Below are 24556 nucleotides of genomic sequence, written 5' to 3' on the forward strand. Positions count from 1 at the left end.
TGGAGTCTCTTCGGCTGCTCCGCACAGACCTGGGGCAGGACAGATCTTGAGGTCCAGATTCCACAGAGGCGGCACTCAAGGCCCTGTGATCAGTCCTTACCCTATTCCTATCACAGTGACCTCGGTGACCTTCCTCCTTCCTTAACCCGGAGGTGCCATTTTCCCTGGCATCAGGAGGGGGCGTGGGGTGGAGGCAGCACCCAAGGATGCAGCTCATGTGTCCAGGGCTGACATACTACCCCAGCTTATGGGGCAGGAACAGACCAGCCCACCATTAGAGTTTCTTCTTTATCTATGCTTTGCTGCTGCAGAGTCCTGGGTGGGAGCCTTGGTTTGTCCCCCAAAGCTGGCAATCTGCCTACCACACTGTGCTCTGTTGGCCTCTCCCTGCCCAGGCCCCCAGCTGCTACCATCCCAGCCTTGGGCGAGGCGGCCGGGCGGAGCTAAGCCCGGCAGCTTCTCGGCGGCAGGCAAGATTGGGCCGAGACTGTTGGAGGGAAAAGCTCCGGCTGGTTCATTACCTCCCAAGCAGGGCACAGGTCAAACTGGGGGGCGGCCTTCCCCTCCTGTAACACTGAACAGGCAGTGTGGCCCCGGGGTAGGTGTTCACCTCCCATGGAGGGGAACCTTTGTCCCCTGGTGATTTCCTGGGCCCTGCGTTCCCTCAGGAAAATGCACCAGCACTCGGTCACGGGCTTGTTTATGGTTGGCCGCATCCAGCGGAACCCAGGCCACGAGTGCGGGGACTGCAGTGCTGCTCCCTGCCGAGTCCCTGCGGCTCACTGAGCAGCTGGGGAAGAGGGCGGGGACCCCCCCAGGCGCCGCTGACTTGGTTGCGAGTGTACAGGGATGTACAGTCCCCCTCACTGCCCCCCTGCCCACGGCCTTGTTTGGAAATCGAGTATTTACAGACATGATCAAGAGAAGTCTGGCTGCCACACTAGGAGAGAACACAGGATGCGCGCAGAGCCCAGGCAAGGGTGGAGACACAGACGGACGCTGGGTGATTTGTGTAGAAGCCAAGGAAGGGCACGGATATTGGCCACTGCCTGCACGTGGAAGAGGTGGGGTTGGCCCCTAGAGTCTTCGGAAGGAGTGCAGCTCTGCCAGACTTCTGGCATCAGGACTGTGATGGGGTCAAAGTCTCACACTCCCCCCACCCCACCGCGCATGGGGCCTTGTTATAGGTGCCCTCCGCCAGCACCCCCACGCTTCCCTGTGCCCAGACTCCTCTTGCCTGCACGGACCAGCAGTGTGTGGACGCGGCCCATGGCCATCCCACCAAGCGAGCAGCTGGGGCGGGGACGTGGACACGGTGGATGCCCGTGTGGGCAGCGAGCGCTGCGGAAATGTTTGGCGCAAGGTGGAAAGCAACGTGACCTGATCTCACGCCTGTATGTGGTGTCATGATGGAACCCCACAGAGAGGGCACAGGGAAGAGCACAGATGCGGGGGGCTCAGGAGGTGGCCATAACTACACGTGGGGTCAGGGCAGAAGGCCCAGGCTCCAAGCCCACACCAGGGAGGGAAGCAGGTGCCAAGAATGGGCAAGCGCCAAGCACACGCACCCTCCTCCGTGGTTGCGAGTGGCAGGAAGGAAACAGCCAGGGAGCAGGTGGGTCTGTCTGTGGATTTAATGGCAGGGGGCTGGGATGGCGCGTGCCCCTTGCTCTTTCTGCCTTTCCAGGGGCGAGAGGGCCCCCTGTGGGTGTGTGGGCCATGGAGTGCGGAGTTGGAGGGGCGGGGTGGGGTGCAGGGCCATTCGGGTGGGCCCACGACACAGGGGACCACTGGGCGGCACGGAGGTCCCTTCCAGCGGGTGACCAGGAATGTCGAGTGGCACTGAGACAGGTGGGAAAGCGCTAGGGCCCTCCCCTCAGTTGTGAGGAGGTTGCTCACAGCAGGCGGAGTGTAGAGTGGCCAAGGCTCTCGGCTCTTGGAGGCCTGCCCGCCGCCCCTCTTGTCCCGGGAGGAGCAGCCCCAGACTGGTGTAGAAGCCATGCCACTTCCTCCTGTTGGGGCTCACTCCTGCAGAACCAGCTGGCTCTAGAAGGGGCGGTGGCAGCCAGGGACCGTTGTGGCGCGAGTCTCAAGTGCCTGGTGCTTGTGGAATGTCGCTAGGCCTGGGTGGCAGGCGGCACAGAGTGGGCAGGGTGGCCAGGGGCCAGGAATGTGAGGCTTATGGTCCGAAGCCGTCCCGACGTGGGCTCGGGCTGGCGGGCGAGTGTGAGGAACAAGGACAGGCAGGGCCACGTGGGGGGGGGGCAGGGACCCAGGGGGCAGGGCTCAGAGCTTGTGGGGGTTCACCCACTTGTAGGTGCCCTCATACTGGAAGCCCACTCTCTTCATCAGCTCGTCTGCCTCCGCGGGGCCTCGGCTGGGACAGTGACAGGCAGAGGGGAGATGTAAGGGAGCCCTGGGCTCCTGGGCCTGCCACCCCCATCCTTCCGTCCCCGCCCCGGAGCCTCACCTGCCATACACATAGGGGATGGGCTGGGCCTTCTCGCGCTCGATCTCGTGCAGCAGTGGCGTGAAGATCCGCCAGGCTTCCCGAAGCTCGTCGCTGCAGGGACACGGTGTGGCTTGGAGGGGTTTCGGGGGGCAGCGGGGGAGCCCGTCCCGACCGGGCACGGGGCCGCCCCTCACCTGCGCACGAAGTGCATCTGGTTCCCACAAAACACGTCTAGGATGAGGCGCTCATAGGCGTCAGGCAGCTTCACATTCTGCGTTGGGGGGGCGGGGAGAGGGGGGTGTCGTACTGAGGTCGGTGGCCCACCAAGCAGCCCCGCCACTGCGCCCGGGGCACTCGCCCACCTTGTATCTGTTGCCGTAGGTCAGGTCCAGCTCGGACTCCTCAGGGTTGAAGAACATGCCGGGCTTCTTGGTCATCATCTTGGTGTAGACGGCCTCGTTGGGCTGCACACGGATCACCAGCTCATTGCGCTTGCACTGCTGCTGGAAGATGTCACCGGCCACGTCGCGGAACTGCAGACGCACCTCGGCCTTGCGCTCGTTCAGGGCTTTGCCGCAGCGCAGGATGAAGGGCACCCCTGGTCGGGACAGAGCCGGCTTCAGGTCCCGCTCGCCGTGGGCCCGGGCGGTGAGGCGGGCGCCCGATGTGCGCAGGCTGCCGCCCCAGGCGGGTCCCGGCCGGGGAAGCGGGGGGCCCGCCAGCCCCACCTACCTTCCCACCGCTCGTTTTCCACGTAGAGGACGACGGCCGCAAAGGTGGCAGTGGTGGAGCCGCGGGGCACCGTGGGGTCGTCCAGGTACCCTCTAGCGGACTCCCCGTCTCCGCCGGGGTTGCCCACATACTGGCCCAGGACCACGTTCTCGGACCGAACCTCGGAGATGCACTTTAACACCTTGACCTGGGAGAGAGCCAGGGAAGAGAGGCGCTCCTTGGGGACGGGGGTGGAGCAGCCACGCGGTGGGCGGAGGGCAGTGGCCTCCGCATGGTCCTCCTGCAGGGCTGTGCTCACCCGACGAGGGGCATGGCCGTGGCCTCCCACCCAAGGGCTCTCCAGGCCACCCAGACCTGCTCTCCGGTGTTCTGAGGGAGAGGTTGACCACTGAAGAGCCCACAGGTCTGCCTGCAGTCCCACGACAGTCCCTGTCAGTCCTGGGACCGATGTCTTGGGTTTCTTGCCCTGGGCGCTGGCGGCAGGGACCAGGAGGGTGTGCCTACACCCACCTTCTCGTCGCGGACGTCGTCCGAGTCAGTGGAGGCGGGCTTCTCCATGGCCACCAGACACAGCATCTGGAGCAGGTGGTTCTGCATCACATCTCTGCGGAGGGAGACGCGCACGCGGCTGAGGTCAGGGGCTTCCAGGCGGGAGGCGTGGGCCCAGCCCAGCCCCTCCCCACCACGATGGGCACCTCTAATGGGGCTTCCTGGTGCCAAGCTGACACTTGTTACCCCTAGAGGTCCCCTCAAGTCAAACAAAGAGACACTGAGCCATCACTTCACAGTCACCACTGACCACTCAGACACCCACCCACGAATGTGAACCTTGGGGTGGGAGGAGGAGCCCCCAGGACAGGGAGGGTGACAGGCTCTCACCGGATGATCCCAAATTCATCGAAGTAGCCCCCACGGCCCTCAGTGCCAAAGGGCTCCTTGAAAGTGAGGATGACGCAGGCAATGTTGTCCCGGTTCCAGATGGGGCCGAAGATCCTGTTGGCGAACCTGCAGGAGGCACGGGGTGGGGGGTGGCACTGCATCGCCCACAGCAGCAGTGGGCTGGGCCGGCACTCCCTTCCCTGCCCCCCACCCGGCCCCGGCCGCACCTCAGCACCATCAGGTTCTGCACCATCTCCTTGCCCAGGTAGTGGTCAATGCGGTAGATCTGGTCCTCACGGAACAGGGATGAGATGTGGTTGGACAGCCGGTCGGAGCTCTGCAGGTCCCTCCCAAAGGGCTTCTCCACAATGACACGGTTCCAGCCTCTGTGGGAACCCAGAGCCATGTCACCCCATACCCACCCTGGGGGAGCGGGGGCCTGAATCTCAACATCCCCAGGGCCCTTCCTCGAGGAGAGGCAGAACCTTCCCTCCCCCTTTGCATTCTTAGGTGACCCATAAAGCTCTGTCAGGTGAGCCCTCCTGCCCCACCCTGGCACAGAGCCCCCAGACCCGAGGACAGCTGGCCTCCGCAGACCCCAAGGCCACACGCAAAACTTCCTCGGAATCCTTCTGGCCTGGCTTGCTGCTGACTACAGAGTGCTGCATCCGGCAGGTCCTGCTCCCCTCCAGCCCCGCACTGGGTCTTCAGGTCTGGGAGCTAGTGGGGGGGCGGGGCAGGGGGGGCAGATGTCAAGGGCACAGCTGTCTCTGTGGATTTTAAAAGGAAAAAAGGCCCCCTTCTTTGCTATTTCCCACAGACAGTTAACGGGGCATTTTGCATTCAAAACCAAGGCAAGGCGGCTTTGTGAAAAGGCCAGACTGCCAGAGCTACTGTTGAACAGAGAGGAAAACGTTGGTGGAGCAATGCTGCCACCTTGTGGTCATAAAGGTGACCTCAGGAAGCTTGGAAAAACAGGAACCAACTGCAAGAGTTGCGTGGAGCAACACTGCCACCTTGTGGGCTTCGTAGGAATAGCTGCCAGGGAAAACCGCATTTCTAGCAAGATGGACCACGAGGTCATCAGGAGGATCTCCAGGGTAAGTAACTGCGGTGGCAATTTCAGTAAATGCTACTAGAAAGCACCTGTATTTAGAAAGCACCCACATTTATACCCTTTTGTCTTCTGGGGAGAGCTAATTCACCTGCAGGACAAACAAAGGTCACTCTCTTTTTCCAACTCCAGAGACTAATTTGCCCCAGGGGCTCCGGACACTGCCAGGCCAGGCCAGGGCACACCTGGGAGGCAGGGAGGGCAAAGGAGAAGCCTTACGTCTGGCTCATGCAGGTCTCACGGATGTTCTTGGTGACCACCTCGTAGACTGTGGGTGGCAAGGCCAAGTAAAAGAGGCGGTTTGTCTGTGTCCCCTGGTGAAGGCCATTCATGTGGCTGTTGAGGCGCTCGTAGGACGCCGCATTGTCATACTGGCCAGCCACATATGAGTTGCGGGCAAAGAACTCCTCCAGCTTGGCCTTCTCCTCCGGTGTGGTCTGAGAAAGATGGAGACAGGGACGCTGGCCCCTCTCTGGCCCTCCCCATGTCCTCCCGCAGGCAGGGCGAGCTCCACGCTGGGTACACCCCCTCCGGCAGCTTTGCATGCTCAAAGCGGGAGGCTGAGGCAGCATGAACACTGCAGGAGACGAGGTCCAGCGGTCACCCCTGGGGGCCTTGTACCCCAAGACAGGAGTTAGAGTCCGGGAAACTGTGACCTGGGAGGAACACACTGGAGAGACATCGCTCTCCAAAGTCATTACACTAAACTATGGGGTGCCGAGAAATGACAGATCTGTACGATCTTTGTGGTGAAGAGACGTCCTCAGCTCCTGGTCCCGGGGAGCGCAGCAGGGGGGACCTGGTGTGTCCAGGGTGGAAGGGAACTGGGAAACAGGGGTCTTGGGCTGGCATGGTTTTGTGCCCCACTGTGACAGGGCAGTGCGGGTGCCTGGGCGGAGGCAAGGATGACCACCGTGAGGGCATGAGCGCCTCCAAGCCATTTTCCTAACAGGGCCCTGCCCCTCCGCCATGACAGGGGACAAGGGGGCGTGTCCCAGAGAGTGGGAGTACAAGGAAGAAAGCACATCTGGGGATGGGATGGAAAGGGGGCATGTCCCTTGAGGAGCCCCCAGAAGCCACTCACTTTGAAGAAGGGCTCGCTCTGCTTGCGGATGTCGGCCACCGTGAGGTGGGAGCGGGCGTAGCCCACGACGAAGGTGTCTTCGGGCAGAAGACCATCCCGGAACAGCCACCTGAGGGCACAGCACGGCTGCGGCCAGGACGGGGCGGGTGGGGAGGGCTGCGGGCAGCGGGACAGTAGGGGGACATGCTTACCAGATGGTGGGGTAGATCTTCTTCTTGGCCAGGTCGCCCTGTGGCAGGGAACAGGCAAGGTTAGGAGAAGCTGGGGTCAGTGCCTAGATGGTCTCCTGCCTTGGAGACCAGGGCGCTCACCCAGGGTCACCATTCAGCTATGGGCTCACCTGTCTTGCCCCTGTATGTAGCGAGTTGAGGCTGAACTAGAGCCCCTCACCCTGCCCCGGGGAGAACAGACCTCACACCGAGAGGTGCCGTGATCAACCCGCCTGCCGCGCGCCTGCACAGACGACCATCTCGGTCTCAGGTGCAAGTGCCAAAGAGCCCACTTCCAGGGGTGCCTGGGGGGCTTGGCTCAGGTCGTGATCTCATGTTCTTGCAATTGAGCCCTGGGTCAGACTCCACACTGGGAGTGCTGCCTGCTTAGGAGTCTCTGTGTCTCCCTCTGCCCTCCCCTGCTCACTCACCTGCACGGGCTTACTCTCTCTCTAAAATAAAAATTAAAAAGTTTCAAAAAGCTCACTTTTTAAAAAAGTTCAGTTATTTTGAGAGAGAGAGAAAGCGCAAGTCGAGGAGGGGCAGAGAGAGGGAGAGACTCCACCCTCTCGGGCAGAATGGAGCCGGACGCAGGGCTTGATCCTACCAACTGTGAGATCATGACCTGAGCTGAAGTCAGATGCTTAACTGACTGAGCCCCCTGGGCGCCCTTCAAATAGCCCACTTCTAAACAGCCCATAGGCTAAATAAGAAAACCTGAAAACTCTAGATCCCAATGCCAACAGAAGTAGCAAACCTAGAAGGCTATGGCCGTACATCCATAGAAGTAAGAACACCTAGGACGTATGGCCTGAAATGCTGACGTTAGCTTGGGACTAAGTGTTAAGTGCCAGACTTAAGAAGTCAGACAAAAGACAGTAGAATTTTATTTTACTTAAAAAAAAAAGTTTATTTTTGAGACAGAGAAAGTGTCAGTGGGGGAGGGGCACAGAGATGTGGACAGAGGAGCTGAAGCGGGCCTTGCACTGACAGCAGCAAACCCAACGTGGGCTCGAATTTGCAAACTGTGAGACCATAACCTGAGCCGACACTCGTATGCTCAACCCACTGAGGCACCCAGGCGCCCTGACAGAATTTTAAAGCCAAACAAATTACAGGGCAGGAAATAATAAAACTAAAATTAATAAAATGGAAAACAAGCCAAAAGAAAATATCAACAAAGCCGAAAGTTGGTTTTTAAAAGGACTACTAAAAAACAGACAACCCTCTGGCAAGACTTTTTCTAAAAGGCACCAAGAATTAGGAGCGCAACAGGAGAAAACCACAGCCAGGAAAACACAAAAGGGCATTTTTATGAACAACCTTAGGCCATGTCTGACAACTTCGATGTAACAAATTTCTAGAAAAATCCAATCTATCAAAATGGACACAAGGACCTGTAGCGGGCTCTACCGAGATGGCGAGCCCTGCCTGTGGTCCCGAGGACACAACCTACTCCTACAACAAGAAACGAACGCAATTAAGAATCGACCAGATACTTCGCAAGGAAGAGAGCAAACGGCTAACAGGCGCGAGCTGCGCGCACCGTCATCAGCCGTCAGGAAAACGCACGCCAGGGCGCCCGCATGCGCTAGCATGGCTGCGATCCCAGCCCGCAGCAGCCCCGGGCTGCAGACAACCCGAAGGCTCAGTCGACATTTAGTTTGTCTAAGAAAAAAATCCTGAAAACAAAACTCAATCCTAGAGTCAAGCAGTGGGTGAGGAGGGGGTGACACAAGGGGCAGAAAGTCACTGGAGCCAGCCAATGGCCAGTGGCCATGCATTGCGCCATTCTGTCGACTTTGTGGATGTGTGAGATTTTCCAAAATGAAAGGGTGCCGAAAGCAACGCAACTTCGAGCCACAACAGGGTGAATTCCACAAGTTCAACAGAGGACTCCCCAGAAAGACTCGCCCAGTTCTCTGTCCCCAGGCTCCAGTTCTGCTGTTGTCGCCATTCCAGTAGGAGTGAATTTTGCAAGCTGACAAGGGAATTCTCTAGTCCAGGTGGAAGAGGAAGGGGCAAGAATGGTCATGGGCTCTGCAAGAACAGAGGAGCAGGGAGCCCTTTTATCTACGCGCCCTACAATTAGACGCGGGATGGGCCCCAGGCAGGGACCCAAGCTCCGCCAAGCATCACTGATCACTGGGGAGCCAGGGAGCCGGGCGGAGGCATGCTGGACTTGCCGCAAGCAGAGAAACGAACTCCAGGGATAAGGACCTGTGTGTTCTGTGCGAAATTACCTTTTAGAAGCAATGTAACTACTGGATAAATTCACTTCCACGAACAGCTGCGAATTGGAGGCATGTGGCCAGAACCGAAGCAGTTCTGGCCTCGCTAACCCCGCTTGAGACCAGCGGCCAGGACCACCCCGAGTGTCTGTTCTTGCCCAGACTTTATTGAGCACCGAACCCACACAGGCAAGTGTCTGTTATCTGCCTGGGTCATTTCCAGGCTCTACTGGGACCCCAAACTCCCAAAGTCAGAGGTTCCCAAACCAGAGTTCCCTGTGTCGGTGCCTCTGCCCACGTCTGCTAACCGTTTGCAATGGATCACCCAGAGAATCTGGTGTGGGGCCCTGTTGTAACCGCCACCTTCAGACAGCTTCTGTCGCTGGTCCTTCAAGGTCCTACTCCAACCCCCAGCCTGGAAGTGAGCCCAGCAGCCCCCACCACGGCACTCCGCACAGTGAGCCATCGGTGCGGCTGGGGGATGGGGGGAACTCTGCTCAGGTCACTTCAGGTCTGTGTGCTCCAGAGACAACTGGCTTGCTGAGGACCAGCCCCCAGGAGAAATAACCAGAACCATGGCCCACAAACACCTCCCAACCTTCCCTGTGGCGGGTAATGTTTGCTTACGATCAAATTCCAATAGGCTGACAAGAATCGGGACAGGCTGTGGGCAATGGACCGGTGGCAGGGGACTAGTCTCCTGTCTGCTGAGTCACAGTGCCCAACACCCTAAGCTGTTTGTTCCTGCTGCTCCCCTTGGGATTAACCAGCCACGGAACCTGCTTGCCGTGTTCAGCTCAGTCCCTGTGACCAGAGGCCTGCTGGACTCCACGTCATCCATGGGAGAGGTGAGGTAGGACACAAGACAGTGGCAGGGGTCCTGGCGGCTGCTCCTCCTCACGGGGAGGGGAGGTACCCGTCCTCCCCACTGGCCTAGACCAGATACCTTTGTAGGAAGGAACGTGGGAAGACGCTGACCAAATCCACGCGTGCTGGAAGTGGGGGAGGGGGATCACAGGGACTCTGGGTGAAATAGAGCTGGAAGCCTCAAGTCTTACCCAACCCGCTCATTTTACCTGAGGACCACAGTGGGGAAAGAGCTGCCCCGGGACCCGTGGGGACTTCACAAGAGAAGTGGGCCCTCGTTAAGATCCCCCAGATACTGCCACCTGTCCCTGCTGGAGCAAAGGGACTTAGGCCACCACCTGTGTGTCTCCGCCCAAGCTTGACCTCGACTTCTAGTGTCACAAGGCCGCTGCCGACATCTGTGTGTGAGGATTTTACGGGGGAGAGAGCAGCACAGGCTGAGAGGATTTTACCCCGGTAGGGGTGGGCCACCCAGGTCCCCCGAGGGTCACCTGGGTCAAGGATTTGCCTGGCCTCCTGTGGCTAAGGCTGGGCCCTGGCTGGGGCCCAGCTGGCTCCTGACGGCCGGGGAGAACCTGAGGGCTGCCGAGGTAGGCTTGGCCACAAAACCAACAAAAGGGCCTCCCTCCTACACCCTGGGACTCATGAATCATCGGGCCTTTGGGGAAGTGCCAAGGTCATCATGACACAGCAAGAATCCGATCGATCCGAGGAGGAAAGCAGCTCAGAAATGTCCCCAGACCATGGGCTGGGGCCTCCGGATCATCCCTTGCATATTGGCATCGTGCCCATATTGGCTCGAACACCCATCAAGTCCATGGCGCTTGCAGTCCAGGTGGGGAGACCGAGGCCCAGAGAGGTGAGGGGCTCGCTGCAGGGTTCTCAGCAAGCCCCATCTGCACAGGTGCGCCCCTTCTCCCGCCCCTCCTTCCCTTTCTCTGTCCTCTGTCCTCTGCGGGGGAAGAGTCTGCTGGCCTGTCAGAGGTCCTATGAGCTGGGGGAGGCTGTGACCTGCTAGGCCCAAGGTCCCCTCCACCACTGGCCTATAAAGAGAGACTTGTTGCTTTCATTCCAGAGGTTTCCAGACAGGTACAGTAAGTACCTGCACTCCTTTCCAGGTGTAGGAGTCCTGAGCAGGGGGGTGAGTGACCACACTGGAGAGAGACAACAGCTCAAAGTCTATTGGGTAACTCTGTGAGCCAGGACCAGGGTGCTCCTGGGAAGGAAGCTGGGCATGAGAGCGAGAGGGTGGGTAAGCAGGTGAGGAAGGGGGGACAGAGGGTGACCCCGTGCGCTCAGCCTGCCCTGGGGCACCTGCTGGCCGCTGGGGGCTCTGCACCTGCTCCTCTCTTTGCACGGAATGCTCCCCGGCCGTGGCGCTGCAAACCTCACTCTGAAGGCCCTCCCCATGGGACCTGGGTGCTGGAGGTGGCTGGGGATGCAAGCGCCTCTTTCTGTTTTCCGTCACACGTGCCACTGCGAGCTCTAATTTGGCCACTAACTCCCCTTGGTCACACGAAGAAGGCAGGGCCCGTGTTCACGATACTGCAGAGAAGGCACCCGGCTTTGATGCGATGGGCAAATGAGCATGGCACTTGCTGTCTTCCTGGAATAGCAGGTTACAGGGAGAGGGCAGGCATCAGGCAGTGGGAGTTGTTCTAGATGCTGCTCGTGCGCAGGAGGCCACCTCCACTCCCTGACCCCAGTCCCCTTGGGCAGGAGGGCGGGCGAAACAACTCAGGTCGAGGGGTACTCCCCCACCCCACTCTGCTGTAGTAGCACTTCCCGTTTTCGCTCTGGAAGCCTCTGGATGTTGCTCTCAGGCAGAGGAGAGCAAAGGGGAACCCGACCAGTTGCAAAAAAAGTTGCCCAACCCCAAGCTGGCCACAGGCGAAGGCAGTGAGGAGCCAGGGAATCAGCCCGTCTCCAGGTCCCTCGGCATCTGTTTCAAAAGCCCTCGTTTGCTATGTAGAAACGCTGAGGTTCAGAGAGGAAAGACCCTTGCCGGTCACACAGCAAGCTTGGATGCTCTCAATAAAGCATCTGGGAGGTTAGAGCCTGCAGACATGAGCCGCTTACTGCGGCCTGGGGCCGCTGCTGGGCCTCCTGTGACGGGAGGGGTGTGTGTGGGGGGGAGGATCCTGAGCAGCTTTCTGCTCCAACCTGTTTCTTGAAAGAAGAGTGTAATGGTCAGAGTCCTAGGTGTGGAGGTCTGTGGCTCCTCCAGGGAGAACGTGCTGGGGCCAGGGTAGAGACCAGGGCTGCTCCCCGCCACCCCACATTCCTGGATCCCCCCTACTCTTGGGGATATGCGGTCAGAGGACAGTGCTTGGGGTGGCTTGTCCTCCCCCACCTCCGGCGGAGCCCTCCCCTTCCCCCGCAGCGCTGTGTTCTGCCCTCCCTGTCTGAGTTCTGATTAGAGTCACAGAAGCTGGCAAGGAGAGGCTCTGCGCACGATACACGAACAAAGAACCAAGTTCTTCCAGAGCTAAGGAGACCTTGACACGGGAGGATAGAGAGACGATGTGTCTACTTTGTTAGAATTCCTGCTGGAGATTGTACGGTTACTGGCAGAAACGGTCAGCAGGTGCTTGGTCTTGCCCAGGAGGAAAGCGAAAAGAGATCGCTTTTACTTGAAGATGAAACCCCAGCAGCTCACCTTGCCACCCGGTGGGGCGCTTTAATTTGGGGGGGGGGGTCACGGCTCCACTAGGCACCCCACCCTCCATCATGTCCAGTTCACATCCTATACCTCTGCCTTTGACCTTTTCGACCAAAATGGCAGTTCCACAGGTGATACGATGGCCTGGGGTTGGACAGAGTGTCCCCCCCGCCCCCCGCTGGAAACTTGTGGTAGAGACAAGGTGGAGCTCAAGCCAGATCCTGCTTTTGGAACGAACTGTGTGACATTTCTCGAGTCACAAAGAGGTGGGAAAAACATCCAAAATGAATAGCCTCCCCTGTTTGCAGCTCAGTTTTCCCTGTGAAGGAAGAACTCCAACCAGACAGTCTCCAAGAACCTCTGGCTCCAGGACACGGGTCTATAGTCAATGGCTGCACACAGATTTCAGAAGTGCCTGGCAGTGTGTCTATACAGTAGCACACAGGCAGGAGCAAGAGGGTGGGCTCAGGGGAGTAAAGTCCCTGGAGCCCCCACTACAACGAGTTGGGAAAGCCCAGGCAGCCGGCAGGAAGGGACCTGAGGCAATGTCACACTCTAAGCCTCTTTAAGATGTGGGGCCCGCGGGGGGACTCACCGATGCACCCATGATGATGAAGATATGTGTATCAGATCGATGGAAGGCATTGCCCTGGTACAGCTCTTCCCGCAGGATCCCGCACACCTGGGTCCGGCTCAGGGCCACCTGCTCTGCCATGATGCTCCCTGGTTAAAGAAAGGCTCGTTAACAAGGCACAAGAACAGGAGAGCATTGAGAAGTTGGTCCCCTCCTGGAGGGGTCCTTTGGGATCTCAACCAGCGATGCCTGACTATTGAAACCACTCAACTGAATGGCTGGGGAACAGGATGGCCGGGGGCTTACAAACTGCAGGCTCTGGGCTCCCACCAGACTATCCAGGCAACTTTTTTCATGGCATACTTTACAAAATTGTTCAAAGCACCGGTAGATTCCAGCCTCAGTTCTGTGGAGCTACGGAAAACTGCCGGAGCGCGGCATAACCTGCCGAGGGCCAATTCACCCCAGACTCCAGCGGAAACTCCACAATGAGCCGGAGCATGTTAGACCATGCAGACGACGGCGTGCGCTTCCAGCGCTCCTCTGGCCAAGCTGGGAGACACCGGCAAGTCGCCGCCCCTCTCAGGGTCTGTCTGTCCGCAAGAGTCCAACGGAGGGATGCAGGGAACTTTGGGACCAGCTAAACCCTCTCGATTCGGGCTCCGCTCCCAAGCACAGCAAATCAAAGGGCCTCGCGGCATAGCACGCTGCGCCGCTGGCGTGGCGCCCGGCCACTACGTTACCTGCGTCTCGCTGCCGTCGAACGCCGTGCTCCAAGCCCCTGAATCCCAGGCCGTTTCCGGGGGCTGTGCCCCGCCGGCTCATTTAACCAGTGGGGGCGGGCGCCTAAGCTGAGCTGACCGGCCTCAGGCGACGCGCGTGGGCGGGGCCCCAGCGGGCCCCTCCCTCCATGGGCGGGGCGGAGCACGGGCGCCGGGAGGTGCGTGCGCATCCCACGCTGGGGGCCGCCCCCGCTCTCGCCTCGCTAAGCTCCCACCCTCGGCCTGCCCCGCCCCTTGGGCACCTGCGCGGGCCGCGCGGCAGTGTGGCCCCTTCCGTCCCTGCCGCCGCTGTGCTGCGTCCTTGTTGCCTCGCGAGTCCGCGTGTAGCTCTGTGCCGTCCGCCCGCGTACCCGTCGCTGGCTCGGACCAATCCTAAAATTCAGCTTTTTCGCCCGTCCCGGGCGGCCCTGCACCCTGGCGGAGGGGTCCACTTCCGCCGGCCGTGTGGCCACACCTCCTTGACCCTGTTCCAGGGCGGGACCTTCTGCAGCCACTAGGCTCCCTATTAGCCCTCCCCTGGCGGGGGCGGGGCGACCCAGCGCCCGGAGGTTGGAGACCACCACCTGAGAGAAGAGGGTGAGAGTGGGCCGCGATGCCCCGAAAAGTACCAGGTGCTGTATATCATTGGGAATGTCCTGTGGGCCTGCCAAGGCTGCCGGGCTCGGGTTCCCCTCGGGAGCGTCCTCTGCCGCATCTCTGCCGGCACCGGGAGGGGGCGGGGCTTATGTGTTTTACTTCCGGATCTCACAGCTACGGCACCAGAAGCCGGAAGTGTGGATTTCGGCAGCGGGAGAAGGGAAGGGTGACCGCAGGACCCGGACTTTCTCGGAGCGCCGGGGTCCGAGGAGTGCTCGCGGCTCGCCGTTCTTGCTCTTCTCACGTCGGACCGACTCCGCTGACAGGTGTGGTCCTCTTCCCGAAGACAGGGTACTTTTGGTGGCCGTTGCGCTGCCTCCGAGACTTCCCCGGACATGCAGGCTTCCTCTTCCTTTTGGGTCCCGGCCCATTTCTGCTGCCTGCTTATAGCTCACCGGCTGGGGCGGGCCGATGCAGGGGCCAGGTTACCTTGGTGGCGAGCGGGACTGTTTCCGCCTCTCCCGCCGCCGCTGAGTCTGACCACACCCCTGTTTCGTGGGTGACTCTTCTAGTTCCGAGACATTTTCTGTTCATCAAACTTGACTGCATTGGAGGTTAAGTTCTTTTAAAAGGCCTCAAATATAGTTCGCGGCAGCTACGAATCTTACTTCATGTGCCTCACTTTGCAAAAACGACTAATGTCTACCTGACTTCAAACCATTTCTGTGACTTGGGGTATGGATGAGCCATCCTGTCATGTTCGAGGAACGGCGTGGAGGCCGCCATAGCTGGAGTAGAGTGAGGGAAGGGAGAACACTTGGAGAGGAAGCAGTGAGGCACCAGATAGTTCAGGGCTTTGGAGGCTGTTTCAGGGACCTTGGCTTTTACACGGAGAACAATGAGGAACTGTAGTAGGGAACAGAGAAGACGAGGGATATGATCAGAATTCCCTGTTAGGCCACTCTGGCCCCTGTGGGGAGAACAAATGATAGGGGACAAGGGGTAGAAGAGGGTGGCCTTTTAGGGGGTTATCGCAGTAATCCAGATGAGAGCTGGTGGTGCTTTGAAGCATTTTATTATGAAAAATTTCGAAGATGTACAAAAGCAGAAAGAATAGTAGAGTAAATCCCATGTAGTTACCTCCCAGCTTTGACAGTTGTCAACTCATGGCTCCTTTTGTTTAGGCTTTTTTATTTTTACGTTTATTAATTTTTGAGAGACAGTGACAGAATACAAGTGGGGGAGAGTTCGAGAGAGGAAGAGATATGGAGTCGGAAGCAGGCTCCAGGCTCCGAGCTGTCAGCACAGAACCTGATGTGGGGCACGAACTCACAATCTGTGAGATCATAACCTGAGCCGAGGTCCGGCGGGCGCTCATCTGACTGAGCCCCCCCCCCCGGCGCCCCATGGCTACTTTTGTTTAATTCATACTTCTCACACGCATTTCTCATCATCGTTATTTTCAATAATGGCTTTATTGAGACAATTTTAGTATATCGAGTTGTGCAACCATCACCACTCTCATTCCAGAACATTTTCATGACTCCAGAAAACCCCTGCACCTTGTTAGCTATCCCCTTCATCACCCCATATCTCCTAGCTCTTAAGCATCTAGCCATCTTTCTTTCCCTATGGATTTGCCTGTTCTGGACATTTCCCATAAATGGAATCACACGATATGTGGTCTTTTGTGAGTTGCTTCCCTTAGTGTAATGTTTGCAAGACTTGTCCAGTTTTTGGCATGTGAATTGTTTACTCATCAGTTGACAGACATTTGGGTCATTTTCACTCTTTGGCTATTGTGAGTAAACCTGCTGTGAGCATTTGCGTGTGTACACGTATTTCCGTTTCTCCTGGGGAGATAGATACCTAGAATTCCAGACACTGTATTATTTTGCCTGTAAGTCTTTCAGCATGCATCTCTAAGAAAGGATTAAAAAACAGACACAATACCACTGTCACACCTAAAATAGTGACCATTAATTGCTTGGTGTCATCACACAGATTGTGGGATACATTTTAACAGGGTTTCCTGATGCGTTAGATGTGAGCCGTGAGCCACAGGTGTCCAGAGGGACTCCGAGGTTTCTGTCCTGCGAGCTGGAGGACGGGTTTGCCATCGGCTGACAGTAAGGAGGGCTGTGGGGGGAACTGGCTTTTGGGGACCATCGTGGGTACAGTTTAACAGAGGTTAGTCTTGAGAGCACTACTAGATACCTGCGTGGAGATGTTGGGTTTGGGCGTCGTCAGCAAGAGCGTGGGGTTGGAGCTGAGAGGCTGAGTGAACCCTATCCTGAGGTGACTGAAGTTAGAGAAGAGGCCCTGGAACAGGGCATCACGGCGGGACAGTGAAAGAGTCTGAGCTGGAGCAGCCAGTGAGGTAGGAGGAGAACCAGGAGGGCGGGCTTTTCTGAAAGCTGAGGGAAGGACCAGCGGCTCATCAGGTCCTGCAGGTGCACGGCTCAGCGGGGCGTCCTGGGGAGCAGTAGCAGTGTAATAGTTGATTCGGTGTCAAAGCCATCCTCTCTTGGCACACGCCTGCTCCTGGAAACTTGTACTGGGATTGGCTTCCTCCTCCAGGTGGTCCATCTCCTTGGGCAGAACTTATCAGGGCTCTAGGCTGGTGCTGCCCCACGTGGCCGACTCGTCTGGCCCACGGGACAGTGTGCGCAGCTCAGCCTGCTCCCGCCTTCAGATTCCTCAGTGCGCGGCAGACACCGATGTCTCCTTCTAGCCCTCAGCCCCAGGGAACACTCATGAGGGCCTGAGCAGTGTCCTTGAACCCCCCTCCCCTTACTCCATGGCCTAACTAGCCAGAGCTGCTGTGAGAGATGGCCACGAGGCAAGTGGTTAGGACAACAGGCATTTGTTGTCTCCCAGCTCTGGAGGCCACTGCTGTGGAATTGGGGTCTGTGGGGCCACACTCCCTCTGCAAGCTCCAGGGGACGATCCTTCTTACCTCTTCCAGGCATTCCTTGGCTCGTGGCCACATCACTCTGCCTTTGTGGTGGTGTGGCCTTTTCTATGTCCATGTCTCTCCTTTTCTGTCTCTTATAAGGACATTTGTCATTGGATTTAAGGCCACTCTAATCCAGGACGATCTTATCTCAAGATCCTTCACTTACTTACATCTACAGAAAGCCCCTTTTCCAAATAAAGTCAGAACATGGACGTATCTTGCTATGTTCCACTATCACTCAACCCACTCTGCTAGGTAAGGGGCCAACACCCTTCACTCCTGCTCGGAGGTGTGTGCAGTGCAGGATTCACCGCACACTGACACCTCCCTACAAAAATGATCCTCTCCCTAATTTCCACTCTCCGGGGAGGGGCAGAGAGGGAGAGACTCCCAGGCAGGCTCCATGCTGTTAGTGGTCTCGAACTCCTGAACCTTGAGATCATGACCTGAGGTGAAACCAAGAGTCTGACGCTCAACTGATCCACCCAGACACCCCTAAATTCTAAATTTCAGCTTACAGCCTGGAGATAGGTGCTACACAGCTATCAGCTGAACCACGGCCTTTCAAATCCCATGTGTGGGTCTGCACCGCCCTTTGGAATGAAAGTATGTGCCCCGTCTTAGACTGAAAAGCCCCTTGTGGCGTCCTGTTACACTTGATAAAGCGCCGGGCGCGCCGCCGAGAGTGTGGAACTCCTGCACGGACCTCACTCCCTCTTGTGACACCTCTGCTGCCTTGCTCTTCCAGACCCTCACTTGTTGGATGAACAGGCCCCCCTGGAAGAGTCAGCTGTGTGAGATGGTGCAGCCCAGCGGCGGCCCGGCAGGGGACCAGGACGTGCTGGGTGAAGAGCTTTCTCTGGGGAAGCCGGCTATGCCCCACCTACCTTCTGAGCAGGGCACTCCTGAGACCTTCCAACGCTGTCTGGAGGAGAATCAAGAGCTTCGAGGTGAGGAGGATAGCAGGTGTGCGGAGTAACGTGTCAGAGGTGCCCGCCCCGTTGGTGGGGGAGGCTTAGTCCCCTCACCTGTGCCTCTGCCTTTACTGGGTCTGGGGTGGGGGGACACCTGAGCAGCTAGTGATTCAGACTCGGCCCCCCTCCCTTTTTGTTTCAGGTGGGAATTCCCTGGAAACGGACTCAGGTATAGATTAACGTGCAGAACGTTTATTTAGAGTGCACATACATAGGACTAATCCTGGGGAAGAAAAGGGAAGGACAGAGAAGAAACGGGTGGGCACGAGGAGAAGCTGGACAGCGGTGCAGGTTGACCCTACTGGGAGCTCTGGAGCAGGAGCCACCGTTCCGAGTTGTCCCAAGTTGGGCCAACGTGGCCAAACTTTTCTGTCTGATCCTGATCCATCATGAAGCACGGGCTACCCTGGGAATGGCCTGGGAATGGCCGAGCGGCTCCCAGGAAGGGGGCGTGACCTGCTTTCGGAAGGGGGCGTGGCCTGTCCTGGGAAGGGGCGTGGACTGATCTGGGAACGAGGCGTGGCTTGCCCCGGGGAAGGGGGCATGGGCTACCGTGGGAAGGGCCTGCGTGCTGCTTTGGGAAAGGGGATTTGGGGATTTCTGGTCCCGCTGGTGCGGGGTGTTACCCCAGGCTGTTCCTGTCTTCATCACCGCCCTCACCTGCTCACCTGCCATGTCCTCACTTACACGGGGCGGGGGGGGGCGGCAGCTTCTCCAGGTCCCAGGGCCTGGCACTTTGCTTCTCAGGCAGGGTGGCCGCCCTTGGGTGGGGCGCATTTCTGCCCGCCTGTGTGACAGCACCTGCTCCCCTCCTTCCCCCGCCACCTGTAATTGCGCTTAGACGTTGCAGAGGGGCCGAGGGGCCGTCCTGCTGTGATCAGGTTTCTGCAGCATCCCTGGCGTCGACCCCTGGATGCCACTAGCACTCCACCAGTTATCACAGCAAACATTGTCCCTAATGTTGTCGAATGCCTTGCTGTGTTGGGGTCACATAGAGCGGGCAGCCAGGTTGGGCATGGGGAGACAGCTCATCTGCCACAGCTACGCGTGGCCTCTGCTGGTTCCCAGGAGGGTGCTCTGGCAAGAGGAAGTTGGGGGTGAGTCTGTCAGGCTGGCTGTAGAGGGATTATGGCACTAGTAGCCCCCCACCCACGGAACTCGGGCTTTAGTAGCAGGTAGAGACCTTGAAGCTACACGGCCTCCTTCTCTGCACCTGACCTGCGGTTGTTCAGGACGTTGGCTGCACATGGCGCCACCTCTGCACGTTCCCATTAAGTGGGTGCTCTGTGTCAGGTCCTGGGTCCAACCCCCAGGGCCCTGAAGGTATCTGCTCCCCAAAGATGCCCGTGATTGTATCTAAGGATGAGGGGGCAGGGTGAGGACACAGACTTCCCTTGGAATGTTGGGGGGGAAATGTCCTGGAAGAAGTTGCATTTACGTGTCTTGTCTGGGAGGGGCGGATGCAGAGAGAGGAACAGAGAAGTGGATGCCAGAGGCTGGGGGCAATGGGAAAGGGATTGCCAGTCAGTACAGGTTCTTTTTGGGAGGGCCTGGAAATGTTCTGGAACTAGCTAGAGGTGATGGGTGCATAGCTTTGTGAATACATGGAAGCTACTAATGACTGTATACTTTAAGATAATTAGGGGCGCTTGGGTGGCTCAGTCGGTTAAGCGTCTGACTTCGGCCCAGGTCATGATCTCACGGTTCGTAGGTTTGAGCCCCGCGTCAGGCTCTGTGCTGACAGCTAACTCAGAGCCTGGAGCCTGCTTCAGATTCTCTGTGTCCCTGTCTCTGTGACCCTCCCCTGCTCGCACTCTCTCTGTCCCTCAAAAATAAATAAAAAGCATTAAAAAATAAAAACCAAAAAGATAAAGCAGTTAAAATGATGAAATTGATGTTATATGAATTTCACCTCAGTAGAAAAAGAAGTTGCATATGAGTTGAGCCTTAGGTGGGGAACCGAGCAGGATTGCAATGGGTGCAGGTTGGTGAATGAGGCTGGAGGCTCCGTAGGGTAGTCATGTGGGGACAGGAGAGGGCACGAGGTGGCTCTGGAGCCGGGCTCAGAACGTTCCATCAGGAGGCACTAGTTAGCTGGCCAAAGGTTTTCAGCAGAGGTTGACGGGAAGCTATTGCCTGTTCCTATCTTATACGGTTCTGTACTTGATAGAACCTTCACATGTCACTGATCAGTTTTGTCACCCCTTGGTGGTCTTCTTCTGCCTGGGGTGTCCGTGGATGTGTGGCTCTCCTTTCCACAGTCTCCGCTGACTGCCTGGCCTTTGCACACGCTCATCCTTTGGACGGTCAGAGGGGGGCTGGCTGTTTCCTGCGTGTTTATTGTGCCCTGGGCGCTTCAGGTTTTTGTTTGACATCCGCCCCCCCATCCTGTGCGGTGGGTGTGGTTATCCGTGTCGAACATGCACATGAGGACGGCAAGGCTCAGGGAGGCCACCCGCAGGCCTGGCCCCCTTCTGGGCTGCAGCCACAGTGGCCCGGGCAGTTTCCCCCGGCGGCCTTCCCGGAGTCCGAGGGCAAGACCGTGACTGAGCACTGCAGGGCAGGCATGCCTCTGACCTGGCCACCATACAGATGGGCAGGTACAAATGAGCTCGGGTCACCTACAAATACCGTGGCATTTGGCACGTGTTTTTTTTTTTTCTTTTACAGTTTATTGTCAAGTTGGTTTCTGTGTAACACCCAGTGCTCCTTCCCACAAGTGCCCTCATCCATGCCCATCACCTCCCTTCTCCCCTCCCCCTCCCCCATCAGCCCTATGTTTGTTCTCAGTATTCAAGAGTCTCTCATGGTTTTTGGCACACACTTTCGATTGAAGTTGATGTGTTTAGTGTCTTTTTGGAGAAATTGAGATGCTTGTCATCAGTGTCATTGATTCTGAAAGTGTGACGCGAAATAAAAGGAACCATTTCAAAGGCATCTCTGTGCAAGAGGCCGCATGTGGGGCGGGTGCCATGACGGGCCGTCCGCCTGGTCTCACGGCTCCGCTGTCTCCTCTGCCACCAGATGCCATCCGGCAGAGCAATCAGATGCTTCGGGAGCGCTGCGAGGAGCTGCAGCGTTTCCGAGGCAGCCAGAGGAAGGAGAAGGAGTTCCTCGCGCAGAGATTCCAGGAGGCCAGGAGGCTGGTGGAGAGACTGAGCCTGGAGAAGCTCGACCTGAGGAGGCAGAAGGAGCAGGCCCTGCAGGAGGTGGAACATCTGAAGAGATGCCAGAAGGTAGCGGGGGAGGGGGGCTCCCCAGGGGTCTGTGACACCAGCCACCTGTGGTCTGCAAACCACAGGGACGCCAGCGTTCCCAGGGGGCGTTTTTTTTTTTCTTTTAAAAGCTCGATGCCTCCCCAGGCGGGCCCGGAACGCAGCAGGGCCGTCGTACTCGCGGTTTGGCTGACACGGCTAACGACAGTGAGAGGATCCAGGCTGGAATCAGCGAGGACAAAAGGGGCGTAGGGCAGGGTCCGGGAGACACCGGCAGTGAGCTTCCAGGTCCCTGGCCGGCGGGGTCGTGGGGCCGTGTGGTCCTGCGGTGACCCGTGACGTCGCGCGTGGGGCGGGGGGTGGGACACCGCCGGGGAAGCTTCCCTGAGCGCTGGTGTCGGGGGACTTTAGTGGGGGTCAGTCCTGTGGGCCCGGGGCTTCCACACGGCCGACCTCGAATCCTCAGTCTCTGCCTCCCAGATGTGAAGCCGGGCCCCCCCGCCCCCTCCCCCCCAGGAATTATTACACTCCTGGCGTAGTCGCCCGGCAGGGCCCTCAGGGAAGTGTGCCAGGTTCCTGGGGCTGCCGTGACAAGGGTCACAAACTGTGTGGTTCTAAGAAACAGAAATGTACAGCCTCCCAGTCCTGGAGGCCAGAAGTGCAAGAGCAAGGTCTGGGCGGGACTGGTGTCTTCTGTGGCCTGTAGACACATCGCTCCACCTCTGTCGCCGTGGTCCCCTCCCCTTCTCCCGGTGTCCGTGTGTCTCTCCTCCAGAGAGACATACAGCTGGACAGTTTCAGCACTGAGAACAGGTCGTGTTGGTAATTACTGACGGCAGGGGGATGAGTTGAACTCCATCATGATTTGTAGAGGTGACTGGTGACCTAGAGCGAGGGGGTGGAGGGGGAGTGAGCCGGGGCTCGAGTGAAAATTCACAAACGCGTGAGGCTCGCCGGCAGTTACAGACGTTAGCACTGTGCCCTGCACAGAGCCTGGCATTCTGAGGCCCTGTCCTTCGCGACGAGCCCATTTCCAAGGTATGGTTCTTGAGTCCTTGAGAAAGACTGTCCTGGGCTGTGGGAGGTACGTAGGCATTTCAACAGGACTGAGAAAGGATTCACAATTGGAGGCCTCTTAGGAAATGCTCCCAGCGAGCAGAGGTGGGGGTCTAGAGCTGCCGGAGGCCGACATAGGCCATCTTGGGGCCATGCTAAGCTTTCCTAGGGGGTGTGCCGTCGCGGGGCCGGGCCCCTCAGGGTCGTGGCCCTTGGCTGTTAGGAGTCGTGTTAAAGTTTGTTCAGGGCTCTGAGTGCAGAGCTTCGGATGGAGTCAAAGTCATTTTGTGCTGATTTCTTTTGTAGTTCTCAGCAGTCCTTGGATCTCCTCCCCCACCTCCTCCAGTACGGCTTCATCATAACCTGATTGCATCTGCAAATCAGGTCCTATTCATAGGTCCTGGGGGTCAGGACCTATCGGGGGCCACCATTCAGCCCATTACAGCCTCAAACAGATGTGCTCCGTGCTGTCTGCTCAGGGCCTTCGGGGCCTCCGTCCATGTGGCCCCGGGAGTCCCCGCCCACCTGCCCCGGCTCCCGTGATGGGGTACCAGTGTCTCGGCAGGGCCAGGACCCACCTAGCCCTGTCCGTCAGCCGACGAGTCTGGCAGCTTTGACAAGCTCATGTACATTGAACAAAACCTGGCACAACCTGAGTGTCCCTCACTGGAGAAGCCAATAGAATAATACGATGGAACTTTTTAACGGGTTTATTGAGATAAAATTCACATGTTGTAAAAGTCACCCTTTTAGAGTATAGATTCTAGTGATATATTTAGTGAACCTGTGCAGTGGCAGAACTCTCTACTTCCACAATAGTTTGCTCCTCTCCCCAGCGCCTGGCCCCTCCAGGCGGCCCTCTGTCCAGGGATGGCCTGTGCTGGGTATTGCGTGCCCCTCACCTCTGGTCGCCTCCACTCAGCACAGTGGTTTTTCCAGGCCCATCCACGTTGTAGCATGGACGAGCGTGTCATTCCCTTTCATGGCTGAGTAACCTCCTGGCATCCGCAAATACCACGCTTTGTTTTTCCATCAGTTCATGGACATTTGGCTCATTTCCACTCTAGCTGTTGTGAGTCATGCTGCTGTGTATTTCTTTTTTACTTTAAGTTTTATTTCTTTAAGTGATTTCTGCACCCAGTGTGGGGCTCCAATTCACAAACTCTGACTGAGCCAGCCAGGTGCCCCCATGGCGCTGCCATGGACGTTGGGCTGTGCACATGTGTTTTCATTATCGGGTAGATACCTAGCGGCTTCCCCAGTAGTTTGAAGCAAATTCCAGACACTGTATGATTTCACCTGTAAGTATTGCAGTGCACATCTGTGAGAGGCGGCTTAGAAAAGACAGAACCGCAGGACCGCTGGCCTCCCCGAAGCAGTCCATGTTAATTGCTCGTCATCACACAGATTGTGGGACACATTTTAACAGGGTTTCCTGATGCGTTAGATGTGAACCGTGAGCCACAGGTGTCCAGAGGGACTCCGAGGTTTCTGTCCTGCGAGCTGGAGGACAGGTTTGCCATCGGCTGACAGTAAGGAGGGCTGTGGGGGGAACTGGCTTTTGGGGACCATCATGGGTACGGTTTAACAGAGGTTAGTCTTGAGAGCACTACTAGATATCCAAGTGAAGACATGGATGTGACAGACCCGGTGGTGGGTGCATTTGTATTGTTCAGTGGGGAGACCTTCACTGAGGTGCTTTCTAGTAAGGACGAAAACACAGTGAGGGGCTGAGCCATGTGGCTTTCTGGGGAAAGCATGTTTTGGGGGGGCATGTGCAAAGGTCCTGAGGCAGGGGCACGCCTGTCGTTTTCAGGGAATATCAAACAGGCAAACATGGCTGAGGCTGCTTGGAAGTGGCTGAGGCGTGGGTGGGAAGGTCATGGTTCGGGCTGGTTTTGTGGGCTTCCTGGGGTCAATGGAAGGATTTGGGCTTTGACTTGAGTGTGACAGGGACTGTGGGGGCTGCTGTGCTAATGTGAGACATTATGTGGTTTTGTGTAGATTGTAGAGGGTAGGGGGTATTATGGGTTGAATTGTGTCCCCCCAAAACAGATGTCCCCATCCTAAACTCTTTGCCTCAGAATGTGATTTGGAAATAGGGTTTTTGCAGAAGTAATAAAGTGGGTGGCTCAGTCGGGTAAGTGTCTGACTGATTTCACTTTAGGTCATGATCTCTCCATTTGTGGG

The 24556-nt window shown here is 57.6% G+C and overlaps 2 protein-coding genes across 6 annotated transcripts; one reads left to right on the plus strand and one right to left on the minus strand.

Annotated features, from left to right (window-relative positions):
* Positions 1-1616: 1616 nt before the first annotated feature.
* G6PD (glucose-6-phosphate dehydrogenase) lies at positions 1617-14037 on the minus strand. 2 transcript variants are annotated; one of them, XM_029929785.1, is made up of 13 exons: positions 13829-14037; positions 12826-12953; positions 6453-6490; positions 6262-6370; positions 5397-5614; positions 4291-4449; positions 4064-4189; positions 3695-3788; positions 3185-3371; positions 2815-3050; positions 2647-2723; positions 2471-2563; positions 1617-2377 (listed from the first exon to the last, which is right to left on the minus strand). In XM_029929785.1, the coding sequence occupies exons 2-13, from the start codon at positions 12943-12945 to the stop codon at positions 2287-2289; spliced, it is 1548 nt and encodes a 515-aa protein (XP_029785645.1). In that variant the 5' UTR covers positions 12946-12953; positions 13829-14037; the 3' UTR covers positions 1617-2286. The 2 variants fall into 2 exon arrangements, with proteins under 2 accessions (XP_029785645.1, XP_029785644.1); XM_029929784.1 differs by lacking the exon at positions 13829-14037 and adding an exon at positions 13548-13671.
* Positions 10264-23115, plus strand: IKBKG (inhibitor of nuclear factor kappa B kinase regulatory subunit gamma). Of its 4 annotated transcripts, XM_029929789.1 has the most exons (5): positions 13805-14197; positions 14337-14488; positions 17870-18071; positions 21120-21331; positions 21442-23115. In XM_029929789.1, the coding sequence occupies exons 3-5, from the start codon at positions 17885-17887 to the stop codon at positions 21640-21642; spliced, it is 600 nt and encodes a 199-aa protein (XP_029785649.1). In that variant the 5' UTR covers positions 13805-14197; positions 14337-14488; positions 17870-17884; the 3' UTR covers positions 21643-23115. The 4 variants fall into 4 exon arrangements, with proteins under 4 accessions (XP_029785646.1, XP_029785648.1, XP_029785650.1 ...); XM_029929786.1 differs by lacking the exons at positions 13805-14197; positions 14337-14488 and adding an exon at positions 10264-10472; XM_029929788.1 differs by lacking the exons at positions 13805-14197; positions 14337-14488 and adding an exon at positions 10266-10472 and having other exon boundaries at positions 21458-21658.
* The last annotated feature ends 1441 nt before the right edge of the window (positions 23116-24556 follow it).

This window comes from Suricata suricatta, chromosome X (assembly GCF_006229205.1).
Source record: "Suricata suricatta isolate VVHF042 chromosome X, meerkat_22Aug2017_6uvM2_HiC, whole genome shotgun sequence".
Taxonomy (NCBI): domain Eukaryota; kingdom Metazoa; phylum Chordata; class Mammalia; order Carnivora; family Herpestidae; genus Suricata; species Suricata suricatta.